This window comes from Delphinus delphis, chromosome 4, assembly GCF_949987515.2.
Source record: "Delphinus delphis chromosome 4, mDelDel1.2, whole genome shotgun sequence".
In the NCBI taxonomy this organism is placed as follows: domain Eukaryota; kingdom Metazoa; phylum Chordata; class Mammalia; order Artiodactyla; family Delphinidae; genus Delphinus; species Delphinus delphis.
The window spans coordinates 58,435,643-58,453,388 of record NC_082686.1 but is presented as its reverse complement, the minus strand read 5'-3'; the positions used below and the strand labels follow the sequence as shown (position 1 = coordinate 58,453,388).

The 17,746-nt window shown below is 42.7% G+C and overlaps 1 protein-coding gene across 2 annotated transcripts in view; it reads right to left on the bottom strand.

The window, feature by feature from the left end:
• The window catches only part of TMPRSS7 (transmembrane serine protease 7), a 49,372-nt gene that overhangs the window by 1,249 nt on the left and 30,377 nt on the right, over positions 1-17,746 (bottom strand). For both annotated transcript variants that reach the window (XM_060009882.1, XM_060009883.1), the window contains 8 exons: positions 15,815-15,921; positions 12,574-12,710; positions 10,000-10,107; positions 7,795-7,905; positions 6,891-7,007; positions 5,422-5,593; positions 2,367-2,635; positions 709-845 (listed from right to left, as the gene is read on the bottom strand). In XM_060009882.1, coding sequence (XP_059865865.1) covers positions 709-845; positions 2,367-2,635; positions 5,422-5,593; positions 6,891-7,007; positions 7,795-7,905; positions 10,000-10,107; positions 12,574-12,710; positions 15,815-15,921 — 1,158 coding nt within the window. The remainder of the gene's footprint in view (positions 1-708; positions 846-2,366; positions 2,636-5,421; positions 5,594-6,890; positions 7,008-7,794; positions 7,906-9,999; positions 10,108-12,573; positions 12,711-15,814; positions 15,922-17,746) is intronic.

Sequence of the window (17,746 nt, the reverse complement as noted above, 5' to 3'; positions counted from 1 at the left end):
GAATTTATGTAAAGGACCTAGTACAGCTCTTGCCACAAAATAGGAGCTTAGAAGATAGAAGTCACTACAGTATTATAATAAGATGATTTTTAAGGTTATGTAAAGATGCGGGAACAGCTCCCCTGCCCTCCTCATTCTCTAAATCATCTGTTCACTTTTTGGCAATCAAATAGATATCTGCATACAGTGGAATCTGAGGCTCATAGGACTGTCCCCCCAAAGATGACCTTCAACTTCACCACTGTCAGGAGGCCTATCCAGAGGTATAAAGATGAGTGTCCCTGTCACCTCTCCCACTCCTCTTTCCTTTCCCCCAGCCTATGCGTTAAAGGAGTAAGTAAATAAAACACTGTTTCTTTAGAAGGTACATGGCCACTGCTAAGAAATAGCTGGTGATCCTAAAACACTGCGTGTGTGCGTTCTGCTTTGTTTTTCAGTTTTGGGTTATAAGAAAATCATGACAGAATGATAAATGCTGACTTCATTCCCTAATTGTTGGAGGAAAATACATGGCGACTAGAAAATGAGTTTTACAGATCCGATTACTATTTAATCACCTTTTCCTGATCTCAGACTATTGGATTATAATTAATATATGAATGAAGGTAGGCCCCTGCCCGAGTGATTGCCCAGTGTTGTATAGATTAAACGTGAAAGCATTTATGGAAAGTACAACATGTTAGGCAAGGGAAACGTAAGATGACTTACCCTGCAAGCATCTTTCTTGCCTGACATGACGCCCGCACAGAGCATCCTCGAAGTGATGATCCCATAGGTGGAAACACAGAGGGTTTGGTCAATGAGCTCTACCTCTGCTTGCTGCAAAACAGGGGAGCCTTTATTGTCTGGAAAACACATAGAAGTAGAAATCACAGTAATGATTACATTTACTTTATTAGACAATTTACTCATTTTCTCCTTTTACCCTCATAACAATTTTTTTAGGTAAATTCTATTATGGTAACCATTCTTCTGATGAAGAAATGGAGGCTTAAGAGGATAAAGGACTTCACCAGTAGCACAAGAATAGCTAGGAACAGAGCAGGATTCAGACCCAAGGTCTGACTCGACCATCTGAGCTACCGTGCCTTACTCCTTCACCAAGTACCTCCGGCCTTTAGGACTGTGAATCAGCAAGTTATTACCAATGCTCACTGGTCAGGAAGGTCCCTTAAGTGGAGCATGTTAACTGACATATGGGAGTATCCTCGGAACCATAAAAACATAACACTGTGGATATAGCTCTTTCACTTCCTTTTCTAACCTCTGTGGCTAAGATGATTCAGAAAAATAAACACTCACACACTCATGCTTGTAAAGAAAATGTCCCATGATATGGTGTTTGAATAGACTCTTTCCTCTTGTGATATATGATGATGTAATTAAAGCCCTGAGCGCAGTCCTGATAGGTTATAGGTGTTCGAGCAGTGATCTGCCTTCCCTCAGCAGGGCCAAACAGGTGGTGAATTTCATGATTTCAATAACTAAATGTAGGCAGTTAGCACTGGAGAAGCTGCCCATAGTGAATCTTTAGAGAGTGTCAAAGCAAGGCCAAGATAAGGTTCAAGACTACAGAAAATGTATCTGTCCTAAGCCCTTGGAAATGACTGCAAGGGAATCCAAGATGACTGGGAGATCAAGGGAAAGCATTAGCTCCAACCTTTGGATTAAAACTTTGGATTCTTCTCCTTACTGTGTATTTAGAATCCTAGGCCATAAAATCCTTGGCAGGACAGACGTAGGGACTTCCCTACCATAAAGTCTGACCTTTGTGCATATGAAAAAAGATGCCCCCTCTGGGTGGAAGAATTGTAAACAGGTATCCCCTCTGGGTGGATCAATTCTAGGCTGATTTAACCCCCTATGCCTGAATCTGCAGTCTGGGAAGCTAAGGGCAGGCTGCATTTCAGCCCTCACTCTCATTCACTTGGCCAGTTAGTTGCCCTTGTGAAGGACATACTCGTATTATCCTCCAGACAACTGTCTATGAGTTGACACAGTAAGGTGTGTGTGTGTGTGTGTGTGTGTGTGAGACAGAGCATCCTTCACTTCTTTATGAAAATCAGTCAGTTTTTTTGGATGAAAGGGAGCTAGCAAACCCCTCTGAGTTTGCAAAGAGCCCATACTATCTATCCAGTGCCTTGCTCAGAGACCTTCCCTTAAGAAGTGGGTCCTGCTTCTTTTTGGGGCAAGGGGAAACATCATAAAACAAGAACTATAATACTCTCCTCCATTCCACCTCGCAGAGTTTTAGAAGGCTCAATGAGATCATATACAAAAACCCTCTCCATGAACCCTAAAGTACCACATCAACACGAGTTACTACGATCTGGAGAGGAGGGCATGGCGTTCACTGACACACACACCTGCTTCGTGCCTTCGCCCCCAGCCGGTCACCCAGCACTTCTCTCCACTGCGCACTTTCTGGCCAGCAGGAGGAATGCATATTGGCTGAATGAGCTGTTTCAGGGTCTCAGGCCAGGAGACACTGAGCTGTAGCAAGGCAATATCATAGTCAAAGGTCTGGCTGTTGTAGTACTCGTGGACCACGATTCTTCTCACTGGGGAGACGAACTTGGCATTCCCCTGCACGTACATGCCAAGGTGAGCAGTCCATGGTGTGGGGTCGGAGAGTCTGGTACAAAAGGAATGAAGGACGGAGTCAGAGGCCTGAAGAACCAGACATGGTTTGGAAAAGAGCACTCCACAGAGGGAGGAGGGCTGCAGGAAGGGAGGTCTGACTTTCAGTCCCTATCTTAGTCGTTGCCTCTGTCCATGGGCATGGCAAAGAGCACAACTTCTCTGAGCCTCCCTTGTCTCCTCAGTAAAACCAAAGATGAAGTAAGGTAGAGCAGGGCTGGTGAATGATAGCTAAGGTCCAGAAAATGTCCTCAACCACACCCTAAGGACACGCTGGCGATTTTCTTGCCACCAGTATTTCAGGAATCACACACAGGTCAAGATGGTTAGTGACTGGAATTCATTTGTTACCTTCTCCCTATTCATGCTGACAGTGGTATTCGATGGAGACAGACAGGGCCAGTAAGACAGTGGTCTGGGGATCCTTTTGCCAAATTCAAATGATATGAATACCAAAATAGATGAGAAATCAAAGTATTCCAAGCAGGAACGTAAGGAAACTCCTTCTTGAAAACTACCAGAAGCCTTAAAGGTCACTGCTCTAGGGCTTCCCTGGTGGCGCAGTGGTTGAGAGTCCGCCTGCCGATGCAGGGGACACGGGTTCGTGCCCCGGTCCGGGAAGATCCCACGTGCTGCGGAGCGGCTGGGCCCGGGAGCCATGGCTCCTGAGCCTGCGCGTCCAGAGCCTGTGCTCTGCAACGGGAGAGACCACAACAGTGAGAGGCCCGCAAAAAAAGATCACTGCTCTAACTGTTCATACTTGACTATTCACAGGGTCTCACTCCCTATGAGCCCTTCCAGAATTCTAACCCTGACCCCGCTAGGCTGGCATGAAGTCACCAAGGGTCTTGTAACCTCCACCTGAGGTTTCTGTCTCCGTGGGTGCAGCAGCTTTGCTCTGGTGGGGTGAAGAGAATGTGGAAGCTGTGGAAGAAAAATAAGGACAGACCCCAAAGAGTGTGGCCCCTTATCTGCTTAGCTGACATCTCACGGGCAGCACTGGGGACCCAGGGAAGTATTGAGGGCCACGTATTACTTGGAGCAGTTTCTTAGCATAAAAGACTAATGGTGGAACAGAAGTGTAGCCGTTTTAGTCATTAACGTGAATCCTGTAACTTCCAGGAGAAACAAATACTCTAATTGTATAAATTCATTGAAATACTCCACTTTAAAAAATTCTGAATGAGAAATGAATGGCATATTTTTGTACCTAAGCTCCAATAGATTCCAAATAAGGTTATTTTTTAGTGAAGTTGTTTTCTGAGCTTCCCTTTCACCCTTAGCTGGTAGAGTGTCTGCCCCATAATAACCCCATTAGTAAAGGCAGACAGAGCCCTTCGGACGACAACCCTAATGGACTTTTTCATGATCCCCCCCATGATATTGTGATTTATAATAAGAAATATATACTTGGTTTTCCTTACATTCTGGCATAGAGCTCCTAAAACAATTTCCTAAGTGATGAGAGGGGCAAATGTGTCTTTTGTTATGTTAATGAGGTTACTTTGGGACTGCAGCTAAGGCTGGGGGCTGGTCACCAGGAGAACTAACTATGTGATTGGAGGGTTAGAACTTTCAGTTACACTCCCAACTTCTAGGGAGGAATGAGGGGCTAGAGGTTGAATCCATGGCCAATGACCAATGATTTAATTAATCATGGCTGTGTAAGGAAGCTTCCATAAAATTCCAAAAGGACGGGGTTTGGAGAGCTTCCAGGTTGGTGAACGAATGGAGATTCGGAGAGAGTGGTGCACACCAGGAAGGCATGGAAAATTCTGTACCCTTTCTCATACCTCGCCCTATGCATGCCTTCCATCAGACTGTTCCTGAGTTATATCTTATTATAATAAACTAGTAAGCCAGCAAGTAAAATGTTTCTCTGACTTCTGTGAGCTGCTCTATCAAATTAATAGAATCCAAGGAAGGGGTCATTAGAACCTCCCCTCTATAACCAGTCAGTCAGAAGCTCAGGTGACGACCTAGGCTTTGGACTGGCATCTGAATTAGGGGGAGAGGGGTAGTTTTGTAGGACTGAGCCCCTAAACTGTTTTTTATGTTTGTTTTGTTTTGTTTTTTGCGGTACGCGGGCCTCTCACTGTCGTGGCCTCTCCCGTTGCGGAGCACAGGCTCCGGACGCGCAGGCTCAGCAGCCATGGCTCACCGGCCCAGCCCCTCCGCGGCATGTGGGATCTACCCAGACTGGGGCACGAACCCGCGTCCCCTGCATCGGCAGGCGGACTCTCAACCACTGCGCCACCAGGGAAGCCCCCCTAAACTGTTTAATCTGTCTATCTGGGTAGACAAAGTCAGAATTGAGTTGAATTATAGGACACCCAGCTAATGTCAGAGAATTGCTTGGGACTGTAGGAATCCTCCCCCACTCTACACTGGAAATTGGATGCAGAATCACTACCCTCACGCTCTAAATAGGGATTCCTGTACCCCAGCAATCCCTTAATACCCGTTCTCCACACATTCCCATACTCCACAGTCTTCACACGTTCCCACAGAATTTCTTCTGACTTGAAAGCCCTATCCTGTTTTCTCAGTCTGGTAAAAGCCTGTTCACTCTTGATATTCCTTTGTGTTCTTCTCTTTGTATCAATAATTCCTAAAAAGAATGTTCGGCATACAATTGATGTCACAAAAACAAAACAAAATAAAAAACCACCAGCTGAAATGACTGAATGTGTCCAACAGGGAGCTTCTTCCCACAACATGGGGGCAGGTGTATGGTCTGTGGTCTGTGGTCACTTCAGAGTAAGAATTGAGATGCCCTACCTGTTTCCATGGAAACAGTGGGCGGCCGAGAGAAGCCACTCCCTGGAGATGACTGAGGCACCACAGTAGGCAGATCCAACAAAGTGGAGGCTGACTTGCCATGGCCAACCCCCTTCTTGGGTGTCGGTGCCCCCGATGATGCGGTGGAGGGTGGAGGGACTCCTGCTGCAGCCTTTAGGAAAGGAAGGGTCACACGAATTAAAGGCAGACTTGGAAGAAAAACTGGAAATCCAGTCAAGTTTTGAGCTGGGTTGGGAACTGACTAACCAGATAAGCAATTTGAAATCCCCTGCTTATCTAGAGAGGCGAGATGCGGGTCTGTCTGAAACCAGCACCAACAAATCACTACCTCCCTCCTGAAAACAGGCCTTGACACAGAGTCTCTGTACAATAACGCACATGAGGGGAGGAGCGGACCTATTAGTAACAGCTGTACTGATAAGAACAGGAGCCGTGGAGTTCAGATTGTTAGGTAGAGAAAAACGATTAGTTCCAAATGCAACAGAATTGAGAGTGTCCTTGAAGTTGTGCTGATTTGGGAGAGAATTTGTAAGTACCAAACAAATGAAAACCTAGTTGGACTTACCTGGTAGCACAGTGATTAAGAATCTGCCTGCCAATGCAGGGAACACGGGTTCGAACCCTGGTCCGGGAAGATCCCACATGCCGCAGAGCAACTAAGCCCGTGCACCACAAACACTGAGCCTGTGCTCTAGAGCCCGTGAGCCACAACTACTGAGCCTGAGTGCTGCAACTACTGAAGCCCACGCGCCTAGAGCCCATGCTCTGCAACAAGAGAAGCCACCGCGATGAGAAGCCCGCGCACCACAACGAAGAGTAGCCCCCGTTCGCCGCAACCAGAGGAAGCCCGCGCACAGCAATGAAGACCCAATGCAGCCAAAAGTAAAATAATTAATTAATTAATTATTTTAAAAAACCTAGTTAAGAAAAACTAGTTATCAGAGCAATTATTTTCCAGTATAAATAGTATTGATAAGGATACATAATTAACAAGTTGGCACATGGCCAATTAGAAACCACACAACTAATAATAACATAGGGTGGATTACTGTTCTCAGGTCATAGCTAAGGAACGAACCAGCACTTGACATTGATCACAACATAAGGCATAATTAACAAAGCCATCCATGGCATTCCAGTACCTATTTCCTTTCTCATAGGTTTTTTTATTTAAGAGCTTATCCCTGGATTAGAGTTATTAGAAAGTGAAAGTTCTCAGTATAAACATCTAGTGCATGAATGCTTATTATCAAGAAAGAAGACAGAATCCACTCTAGAATTTTTAATTCTGAGAAACCATTTCAGATTCAGTTCACCAATGTTTACTATTCTTCCCTGGCCTGTGGCAACTTCTGCCTGGGGCATTACACCAAGAAGGGAATAAAAATGAAAAACAGATCAACTGAGGAACAAATACAAAGGATCAGAAGGAACATGTTTCTACTCACTGCAGCCTTCCTCATCACTTCCATCTGGACAGTCCGCAGCGCCATCACATTTTGCATTTTGTTTCCTAATGCAAATATCATTGCCACACTTAAAAGTTCTGTTGTTGCACGGAATACCTAAAAGTGAGCAAAAAAGAAAGAATTTTTCCTACTCAGAGACAGATTTGAGTGAATGACACTGAATTCCGTCCACAAAGGATGGCTTAGCCACAGGATCGGTGTTTGCTGCTCTGGGAAACATGACAGAGGGAAATGAAGCAACCCCACACTGTCCCGTCCCTGCATCTCAGCAGAGCCGCTGAAAGGAAGGCAGGCAGGTGCACTAGTTGAGAATCAACCCAATAGTCTCTCCTTTCTTCCTCTGTAGGGGAGATGCCAAGCAGTTGGCCATATCCGTGGCTTAAGCCATGGCTTCTTTGCCATTACTTTACCTTGTTCTCCAAGAAAATTTTTGAGCAAAAATCAACACCATACTCAGTCCTTTTATACCATTGGGGGTGGGAGGGAATGGACAGATTTTGTGAATTACTGCACATTTGTTCACAACTCTGGCAGTGTGTGTTTTTGCAGGGGCTAGAATAGACCATACCCTATCACAGTATCTGGCAAATCCCTCTATATCCGATCCTCAGTTTCCTTGAGTCGTGTACAGCATTAAAGGCAAGTCAGCAAGGGAAATCTTCCAGAATTCGCGCACACACACACACACACACACACACACTCCACCCCAGTTAGAGTGACCAACTCTTCCACTTTGTCTGGGCCCAGGAGGATTCCCGGGACCTGGGATTTTCCATGGGGAAACTGGGACAAGTCGATTGCCCTAACCCAGGAGAGATATTTTGATTTGGGCTTAGAAGAGTCTGATTAGAAGAACAGCAAAGTGCAGAGGGCTCCTCCTCACTCTGAGTGCAATTCTGCTCATCCCGGCCATCCTCACAGTCCCTGAAGCCGTCGCAGACCAGAGGGCCGTGCTGCCTGAAGGAGCTGGAGTTGCAGGCAGGTCTAAGAGTCGCTGGAAGGAGAACAGGCAGAAAGCTCGTGAGCCTGAGATATCAGTGGGACTCCCTGATGACCAGCAGTGCCCCTCAAAACGTGCAAACGGTTAAGATGACTTAAACAAAACAAAACATGTGTTTTCTCAAAACTGACACCTCCATGAGGAAAAGCAGATGTTTAAATTTTGGTGTAATTCTTAGCACTTTGAGCTTGTCAGATGTGACTTTTGCTTGTGGAGAAATACATTAAACTCTGGTGGTTTGTTTCTTTAATTACAATTAAATGCATCATAAGATTTTAAGGAAAATAAAAATCATAAACTGTTATCTAAATTGGACTTGTCTACCTTCCTAAACAAAATGGAGTGTCCTGAGATTGGGGATTTTGTTTTACTCATCTCTGTTCTTCAGGCGCCTGATCAAATAGTAGGTGCTCACTAAAAGTTTGTTGACTAGATTAACGAATGTGAGATCTTAAAGAACAACAGACTTGTAGTCTATTGGTAAGGAAAACTCTCTTTAAAATTATTTTACCCTGAGACACTCATTCCCTGAACTAGGAAATACCAGTGTAAATCTGTTACAATTTTTCTTCTTTGGAATATTTTCGGGAATTGCCTTTAGACCAGTGACAGACACAATATAGTAGCAAGCACTCTTAGAAGGTATAATTCCTTAGACATTTCTGTTTTTTTGAAAAGTTATCATTTTTGTTATCTGCTCCTGTTTTTTCAGAGGTATGTCTTGTGAGGATCAGCGGGGAGGACGTTGCTGCCCTGAAATAGTTCATTTACTTACTCTGAGAGTATCTAGCACCTAGTCAACTCCTAGAGAATAGCTCCCAACATGGCATGATGAGAAATGATAATTACTAAAAAACAGTCCTTGTTACGAAGTAACAGTAATCACTTTCATTTGGAGCATAATAGTAGGGAATAAAAATAACATAAGAAACAAAAGCAACCTCAATCACTATACAATGGTATTTATTTTCTTAAGAAATAGAAGACCCTATAGATTTAAATTGTTAATGAAGCCTAAGTTAAGAGGGTTTTAATTTGTTTTGTCAATAAAAAAAAAAGGTGTGGAGTTACAGGTTATTTTTTATGAACATTATTTTTCAGCTAGTTATATTAACTTTAATATTTCTCCAAAATATGAAAAAGATTAAATAGCTTCATCATCGCAATTGTATTGGAATTAAACTCTGGATCTTTAGGAGAAAGTGTTGCCAGTGGTGTCATATGGTCCAGTGAACTAGTCTCCCCATTTTGCTCCCTGAAACTGGAGATAGATTCAGGAATTAGGTGCAAATAGTAATGAAAAACCAATACAGAGACTCTCTGCCCAAAATAAGAATATCCAATACCCCACCACTTAGTTATTACCAATGTGATGTTGATGCAAACTATACAGGTTAAAAAAAAAAATCAACTCTTTTATTCTCAACACCTGTGCTCCATAAATGAGCATGCTGAAAGTGTTTACTTCTCTGCAGATTCTGAACTTCTTTCTAGAGGGAAGATCCATGCTTTAAAATAGGATTATGTTTAAGATTGTGGCTGCTTGATTTACTAACCATAGATCCTCATTCTCTATGATAGTATTATGCATCCCCACCCTTGCCACGGCCCCAAAGTGTGCAGGATAAACTTCCCTGCCCCTTGACTACAGCCTCAGCTATTTGACTGATGGAATATGACACAAGTGATGGTGTGCCAACTCCAAGCCCAGGACTTAAGAGGAACCTTATATTTTTGGTCACCCCTCCTTTGCTTCTACCACTGCCAGGGCCAGGCCACTAGCTCAACAAGGAAAAGAACCATGAGGAGTAGAACCAACCCCAACCTGAGAAGAACCAAGCTCAGGAGGCTCCACAGCTTAAAACAGTGCCACCCAGCTGAGCCCAGCCCAGATTGGTCCTACCTGAGACAACACACAGATGTGTGATCCAGGACAAACGATTGCCGTAAGCCACTGAGTTTGGGGGATAGTTTATTATGTGGCAATAGATAACAGCTACAAAGACCCAGGATATGCATCAGCAGCAACAGTGGTCCTGACAAGCTATTTATTCCTAAGAAAGTCATAGTAAAAGCTTAAATACCCACCACAGAAGAGTTCATCACTTTCATCAAAGCAGTCATTTACTCCATCACAGCGCTGGGCCTGAGGGACACATAAACCGGAGGAGCATCTAAAAGATCCAACAGGACAGGCTAGAGACAATAAGACACAGGAAATCTGTGTGGGTCCCTAAAAGTCACCAGACCACATTAACAAAGAAATGTGAATCGTTAAGTGGCTGAGTGGCAACATAGCGGTAGTAATTATACAATTTCTCCATCAAAGCGAAGCTATAGCTGGTAATTGAAAGACCAAAAAGGAGTATTTAAGAACAAAGAAATCAAACTAATCCACCAGAAGCTCTGAGTCGACATTGCAGCCAGGTCACACGTACAAATTCCTACACCTCCATCCCTGACTCAGCAACCTGGCTTTATCCCAGACTTGGAGCAAGAGAAAGCTGGAAGCTGCCTTTGAGTCCAGTATGCTCAGCGTGCAGTCTTTAGAATCCCCGGGGAATTTAAATGGCCTTCTGGTGTTTCTGAATCCCCTATGACCAGATGCATTATTCTGAGGGTTGGTGCCTTTAATTACATTTTCAAGGGATCTCTATGGCAAAATGTATTAGGAACCACTGATCTTAGAAGTTGGACCTAGAGAGATTAATGACTGGTTTCAAAACTCAGGACTCCTAGGGCACTTCAACCAGGCTACTCATCAAAGATCCATTCCCTGGAATGGAATCTTTAATCCTGGGCTTACAGCTAAACATGATAGTACTAATAAGTCCTTTCTCTCTGCCGTGGTCTAAACAGTTGTGTGCCCCAGCCCCCAGATTCATATGTTGAAATCCTAACGCCCAGGGTGATGGTAGGGGGAAGTGGGGCCTTCAGGAGGTGATAAGTGATGGAGGCAGAGCCCTCATGAATGGGATGAGTGCCTGCCTTATAAAAGAGGCCGCATGCTAACACATATATAAGGAATTTAAGAAAAAAATAATGTCATGAAGAACCTAGGGGTAAGACAGGAATAAAGACACAGACCTACTAGAGAATGGATTTGAGGATACGGGGAGGGGGAAGGGTAAGCTGTGACAAAGCAAGAGAGTGGCATGGACATATACACACTACCAAACGTAAAATAGATAGCTAGTTGGAAGCAGCCGCATAGCACAGGAAGATCAGCTCGGTGCTTTGCGACCACCTAGAGGGGTGGGATAGGGAGGGTGGGAGGGAGGGAGATGCAAGGGGGAAGAGATATGGGAACATATGTATATGTATAACTGATTCACTTTGTTATAAAGCAGAAACTAACACCCCATTGTAAAGCAATTATACTCCAATAAAGATGTAAAAAAAAAAAAAAAGAGGCCGCACAGAGCACTCTCACCCCTTCTGCCATGCGAGGGCACAACGAGAAGTCTGAGACCAGAAGATGGCACTCACTCAACCATGCCGGCACCCTGATCTTGGACTTCCAGACTCTAGAACTGTGAGAAATAAATTTCTGTTCTTTATTAGCTACCTATCCTGTGCTTCGTGCAAAAGAATGGGGAGGGTGCATGGTCAGGTCAACCACTAACTCAACGGCACACGATGGAGAGCATGAGCTCCTAGGAAATACCCACGGTTTGAAATAAGAGTTAAAAATAAGATGGCTTACTAGTTACCTGTATCATTGATGGGAATTATAATATTCTGATATTCAGAAATGTAATAATTCTGAATCCAGAAGCAGGTATGTTAGCATTGGCAAAGAAGGAAGGGTCTAACTGAGCTTTCTCTCAGGACTTAACCTCATGGATTCCTAAGTGGTCAACTCTTACTTTCCCCCTTTTAAAATGGGTTGAGACACAATCACTGTTTCTCCAAGCACAGAGTGGCATCCCAGTGGCAGGAGAAGTGACTGTAGGTGGAATACAGACGAAAGCCTCCTATTTGAATTGTCATATATTTTAATTTCTACTACAAAAAAATACAATTAGATTATTAAACCTCAGAGACTACCATTTAAGACAAAAAAAAAAAAACAAAAACGGGTTGAGAATTTCCTGAGTCAGTATCTACTCTCTCCAGCACTAATGACTTCCCTCAGACATTGCCTTTTCTGCTGACCGCTTCCTGGCCACTGTTCCAGCAGTTCTCAGTGTGAAGTTCAACACTCTGCAGGCCGCTATTTGGACTCTCCTTGAAAGACCAGTCCTTCTATGCATCAGAAGCCACAGTGAGTTGCAGCTGCTGCCCTCCGATCCATCAAATGTTGGCGTAAACCTCATATTTACAAAAGCTTATGGCTAGCAAGAAGAACAATGAATCAAGAAATTGTCCTACATTTCAGGAATAATGTAAGAAACTATTTTTCAATTGTAACAAACAACGATATTATTTCTTCTATAATTTAAACTTCAGCATAATAAATACATAATTGTATGTAATATTTATCATATATTTTGTTCTTACTATATAGTTATTTAAGTATTATTATAAAAGTATACTAGTCAATAGCAGAAATAAAGAAGCAGTTTTCATTCCTTAAATTCTCAACGCTTAGAGTCATAAAGCGTTAGCCTCTGTTTAACCCTTCATTACGGTTTTCTAAGGGGCTGATCCCCGGCTTACGTTGACTGATGTTGTAACTGCCATATTCCACCAAAAGTGGCTTGTCCGAAAGCCTTGAACTGCACTGAAGCTGAACGTGAACCAAGGAGTTGGGCACTCGGAAAATCGTCTGGTGGTCCATGTAGGAGCCGCAGTACCTGAGGAGTGAGGGTAGGGGGACACACAGCATGAGGGCTGTCAACTGCATTCCTGTCTTCTGTCAACAGCGAATTCACTGATACTTTGGTCATTTGAGCTTCATAAACGGAGATGCTTATGGTAGAGCTGATGGTAGTTATCCATCCTATGCTAAGTGATTGTCATTGAGTCACTTCTGCCCCCTTGATTTTCTCCTCTGCTAAATAAAACAATAGCGTTACTACCAACTATCTGTTACCTGTTGCTTTCCTCACCAATACTTATAATTAGAAGAAATACAGGTTTAATTCTCCTAGGGCTCTCTCTTCTTTGAACATAAATAACTGCCTAACAAAAAAAATTGCCTACTCTGGCCACAAACCTCTCTGCGGGGCAGAGTGGAACCCATGAACTCAGGTTGAAAACATGCAGAGAATTCCAGCAACACTTAAAGCAAAAGGCAACAATCTTTCAACCTAAATTGAACTCTGATATGCACTTCAGGGCTTGTCCTTGGCAAAATTTCAAAATAGTGATGTCTATCTGCAATATTCCCCTACCTTGGTTTTGCTTTGCATCACCTAGGAGAAAATGTCCCTCCTATTAGTAATCCTTGCATGAGCACTGCCGTTAGTGGAACATGAAGTACGATTACACTGGGGCCCGTGGTGAGTTAGGCTTCTGCCTTGTGTGAGCAAGACTTTCCCAGGTGTCTATTGTTTCTCAAAGGGAAACAGTAGACACTAGGCTTGAAGGGGGACGTCCTCCACTGGAATCTGTTAACGCCCATCACTCCAGGTCCCCAAAGCATTTGGGAACCACACATTTCATGGATCAGATGTTGGCATTCAGTGTGAAGAGCACGGGGATAACCTATCATCTTACAGTTCAAAGCATTCATGTATATTTCAGGACGAATCTTTTGCAATTGGCTGAAGTTCAGGAGCTGATCGGCGGATAAACCAGCTCCTGGGATACGAGGAAGAGACAGCAGCTGCAGGTGGCCACCTGGCTAAGCGGAAGCCAGCATCTGAGAGGTGCATGAAAGCCTAGTCAAGCTCTTGGGGCCAGAGTCTACTCTAGTTGGTCATCTTGGGATCAGAAGCCTGCATTCTAAAATCATGATGATTGTTATCTGTATCTCATAGTTTTTATTGGAATTCTCCATTAATATTTACTAGAGTTTTCTTGCAAAGATTAGCCTCACTTCAACATTAAAGAGGAGTTAAGAGGAAAGGGGTCAAGCATGAAACCATGCTTGGGCTGGAGTTTACAGGGGGACAGTATGTAATGGGGCATAGTGGTGGTTTATGAAATGAAAGTAAAATAAAGCGAGAGATTGGAGAAACCCAGCAAGTGTTAGTTTACGTGGGCAGACACGTGACAGCTAAGAAAACTGAGACATAAAGAGGTGAAGTAATTTGTTAAAGTTCAAATAGCTAGTAAGCAGAGGCAGCATTAGGACCCAGTTCACCAGATACTAAACCCTAGCACTTTCTAACGCACCAATAGCCTTGCCCTCCGGAACTTTGCTGGACAAAAGCATAGGAAGGCTGTCCATTTCTTCAGGTTTGTATACTGCATTCTAGTTGCCCTGAGCACTCATACTCCACCCCTATGTTCTCTGAATTCAAGATCACTAGGCTTCCTGGTCTCAGCATTACTTTTTCTCCCTTCTCCATGACAGACCCAAAGCCTTTAGGCTAACCTTAGCAGCAAGGTGCCAGGAATTAGTTCAGTCAGAGCCTTTCTAATGAAAAGGACGGATAATGGGAAGGGCTGGCATTTTAAATCCCATGGGTACAACTAGTATCAAAAGAATCTGATAGAATTTCAGCCAACCCACAAGACAAAATGAAGAGCTGGTATTTGCAGAAGGAAACTATTCATATTTTGGCAGCAATACATCATGGGTGGCAGGGGTTGCTACTTAGGGGGGAAAAGCATCTCATTTTCAAAGCACTGCTTTATTTTAAGCATACAAGCTTACAATAGATTTGTAAAGATTTGTTTTCTGGACCGCTAATTAAATACCAAAATGCAGTATCTTTAAAGCCTTGGGGCACATTCCATAGTATTTATGCATCCAATGTCATTTCCTTAGCAATCCTATTAATCATATTAATCATTGCTAAGACGTTCTGGTGTGTGGTAAGCATCATTTCATTGAATTCTTACCGAAAAACCCCACCTCATTACCTCATTTTACAGACTGACAAAGTGATTAAATAATTTGTCCTAGTTAATGTAGCTACTAAACAGCAAGGCTGCAATTTGAACCTAGGTCTTCTGCCTCCTACTTAATAGACCCTTGATTCAAAAATACTCCCAAAAGGAGTACAAGCCACATGTTAATAATGGATCCAAGAAAACCATTAAATCAGGGAAATTCTATTCCAAGTCATTGATTCTAGGATCAATGACTATTTAGCAAGTCATCTAAGAGTCTAAATGAAATCAAAGAAGGTTGTTCAGGAAAATCATTTAGAAAGGGAAGGTTTCATTCATGGAATAGCTGTGAGCAAAGAATTAGCAGACAAGTCCCTCAGGCTAACTTCAAAAGTTTCCTTAAAGTAAACTGAGAAGCTATTTGGCAAAGACAGGGCATCCTGTATTTTTTTTTTAATACAAGACCTATTATAACTTTAGAAGCAAGTAAACAATAACAACAGCTAAAGGATGAATTAAGGGAGAGAGTAAGGACCTTCTAGATCAGTTCGGGAAGCCCAGGTGCCTAAATTTCTCTCAGCTTCTTTCTCCTACTAAACAGAACTGGCTAATGGTTTTTAGCTTTTGTAATCATCAGGACTTCTATTTACTATTTTCCTCCATGGCTGCAATGGTTTTTCTGCCAATTATTTTTGTAAAGTATGGAGCAGGTACATCCATAGCCCAGCAGTACAGAGCAGTGATGGAAACAGGGACTTGGGAGCCATAAGGATTTGAATCCTGGGTTAATCTCTTATGAGCTGAGTGACTTTGAGCAAGCTATTTAACTCCTGTAGTCCTCAGTTCCCCTGTCTGTAAGTAGTAAAGTGCAGACTCTCTGGGGGAAAGGAATTCAAGGCTTTGAACTACTGGGTGAGGCTTTTCATTAGATTCTTCACATATGGAAACCACTTACATGTGCTCATTAATTTCCCACCATCCGTGGTCACAGCCTTTCAAACTCTTCTTGGTTATTGAATAGTTATGGAATTTCAGTGCTATGCCGAGAGTTGATAGGGGAGTCTATGAAAAACAAACGTAAGTCAGAAAAATGACTCAGTTGAAGAATATGTTTCAGACTAAGATTTTGTTACTCAGAACTCATTCCTTGGGCTTGCTATTTTAAGGGCATTTTATTCTCTGTGCCCTGTGGCCCTTGGTGGGGTAGACCAGCTCCCCTGAACAAACTGACCTGAAGAGGAGAGCACAACAGAGAAGGAAGTGAGCTGCCTCCTCAGCCCACCCTGTGCTCAAGGAGCAGCTGTGATGCCCCAGTGTGATGAGCTGAGATAGATACATTAGATCACCTCTAGGTTTCAGTTTCCTCCAAGTAAGTGAGTTTAACTTTGAAAACACCCACTTGTTTGCAAGTTTACACACTTTCCTCCTTAGATGACAATAATGACAGTTTATTTAAGGCACTATTCTGATTCTTTAGATAAAGGAGGAATGAATCAGCATCCTCTTCATATTAAACCTTGGTATTTCAGAAGTTTCTGAGTCATCCCTACATCTTCTCTGAAGAGGTCAAACAAGGGAAGCAGCTACTTATGTGGTACGTGCACAAGTGAGCGCATACACACACACACACTCACACGTACACACACGCAATGCAACTGGCCTTGTTGTGGCATTGTATGACATGCACATACGTCACATCTGATATGCCATAATTTTTGTTTTAATTTTCACTCTAGCCCAGGAATTATTTAAGAGAGAGTTCTTACATTTCCAGGGAGCAGAATTTTGGCTTCCCTATTTTCAAGGTTTTAAATTCTATCTGAGTTAGATAACAGATTATTTATTGCAGTATAGCTTTTAATTTTTTAATTTACTAACAATTTTGTTGGGATCAAACTTATGAAGGCCCCAAGGTCATTTTTTAAAAGGGTAATTTCTGTTTATATATATTACCAAACTCATTATTTGTATGATTTAATACTCTTCCTAGCCTTATTTATTGTCCCCCACTGTCTCTGTCATGAACCAAGAGAAAGGAAAATCTCTTATTGAAGCACTCTCCATTTCTCTTTGTACTTCATATAGGTTTTACGAGTATTAACGCTATACCCTCTGGTGCATAAATAATTGTAGTAATTAGATCGTTATGTGGATCGCCCTCTTCGTCACTGCAGATTGCCTTCCTTTTCCCACTGAATGCCGTAATTCCAGCATTGTCTGGCATTAAGGCTGTGATCCTTGCTTTCTGATTGCTTACATATGCCTAGTATGATATTGCCCATCCTTTTATTTTCAACTTTACTAAATCACTTTTTAAATTCATTTTGTCTTTAAAAAAAAACATACAGTTAAGTTTTAGATAATACTTTGCAATTCAATCCTACTGTCTTATCCCTTTAACAGATGAGTTTTGTCCATTGACTTTTATTGCTCTGACAGACATTTGGTTTTTCAGTTATGTCATCATATTTTATGTTATAGTTTCTTTGCTGTACGGTGTACTTCTTTCTAACTTGTGTTTAAATATAGCTCCTCTCCCGCCTTAGTCTACCTTTGAGAGGAAATGGATTGGGCACTTTATGACTGATTTAAACATAACAACATGGTTAGGCAGGTAGTATGATTTGATTCCCATCTTATAGAAGAAGAAACCTAGACTAACCAAAGACAAGCAAATTTCCCAACGCAGACCAGAAATTCAAACCAGTCCTGCATTTCTCTGAAGGCCTCCCTTTTTTCAGCACTGCCTGGAAACCCATGTCGGGAACCCCAGAGGAACAGGATTGTCTTTCATTCACCACAAGACTCACAAGACTCATGAGAATACATATCACACTTTTTTCACTCTTGTCATTTGGTTATTTCTTCACATTAAAAAAAAGAAAAA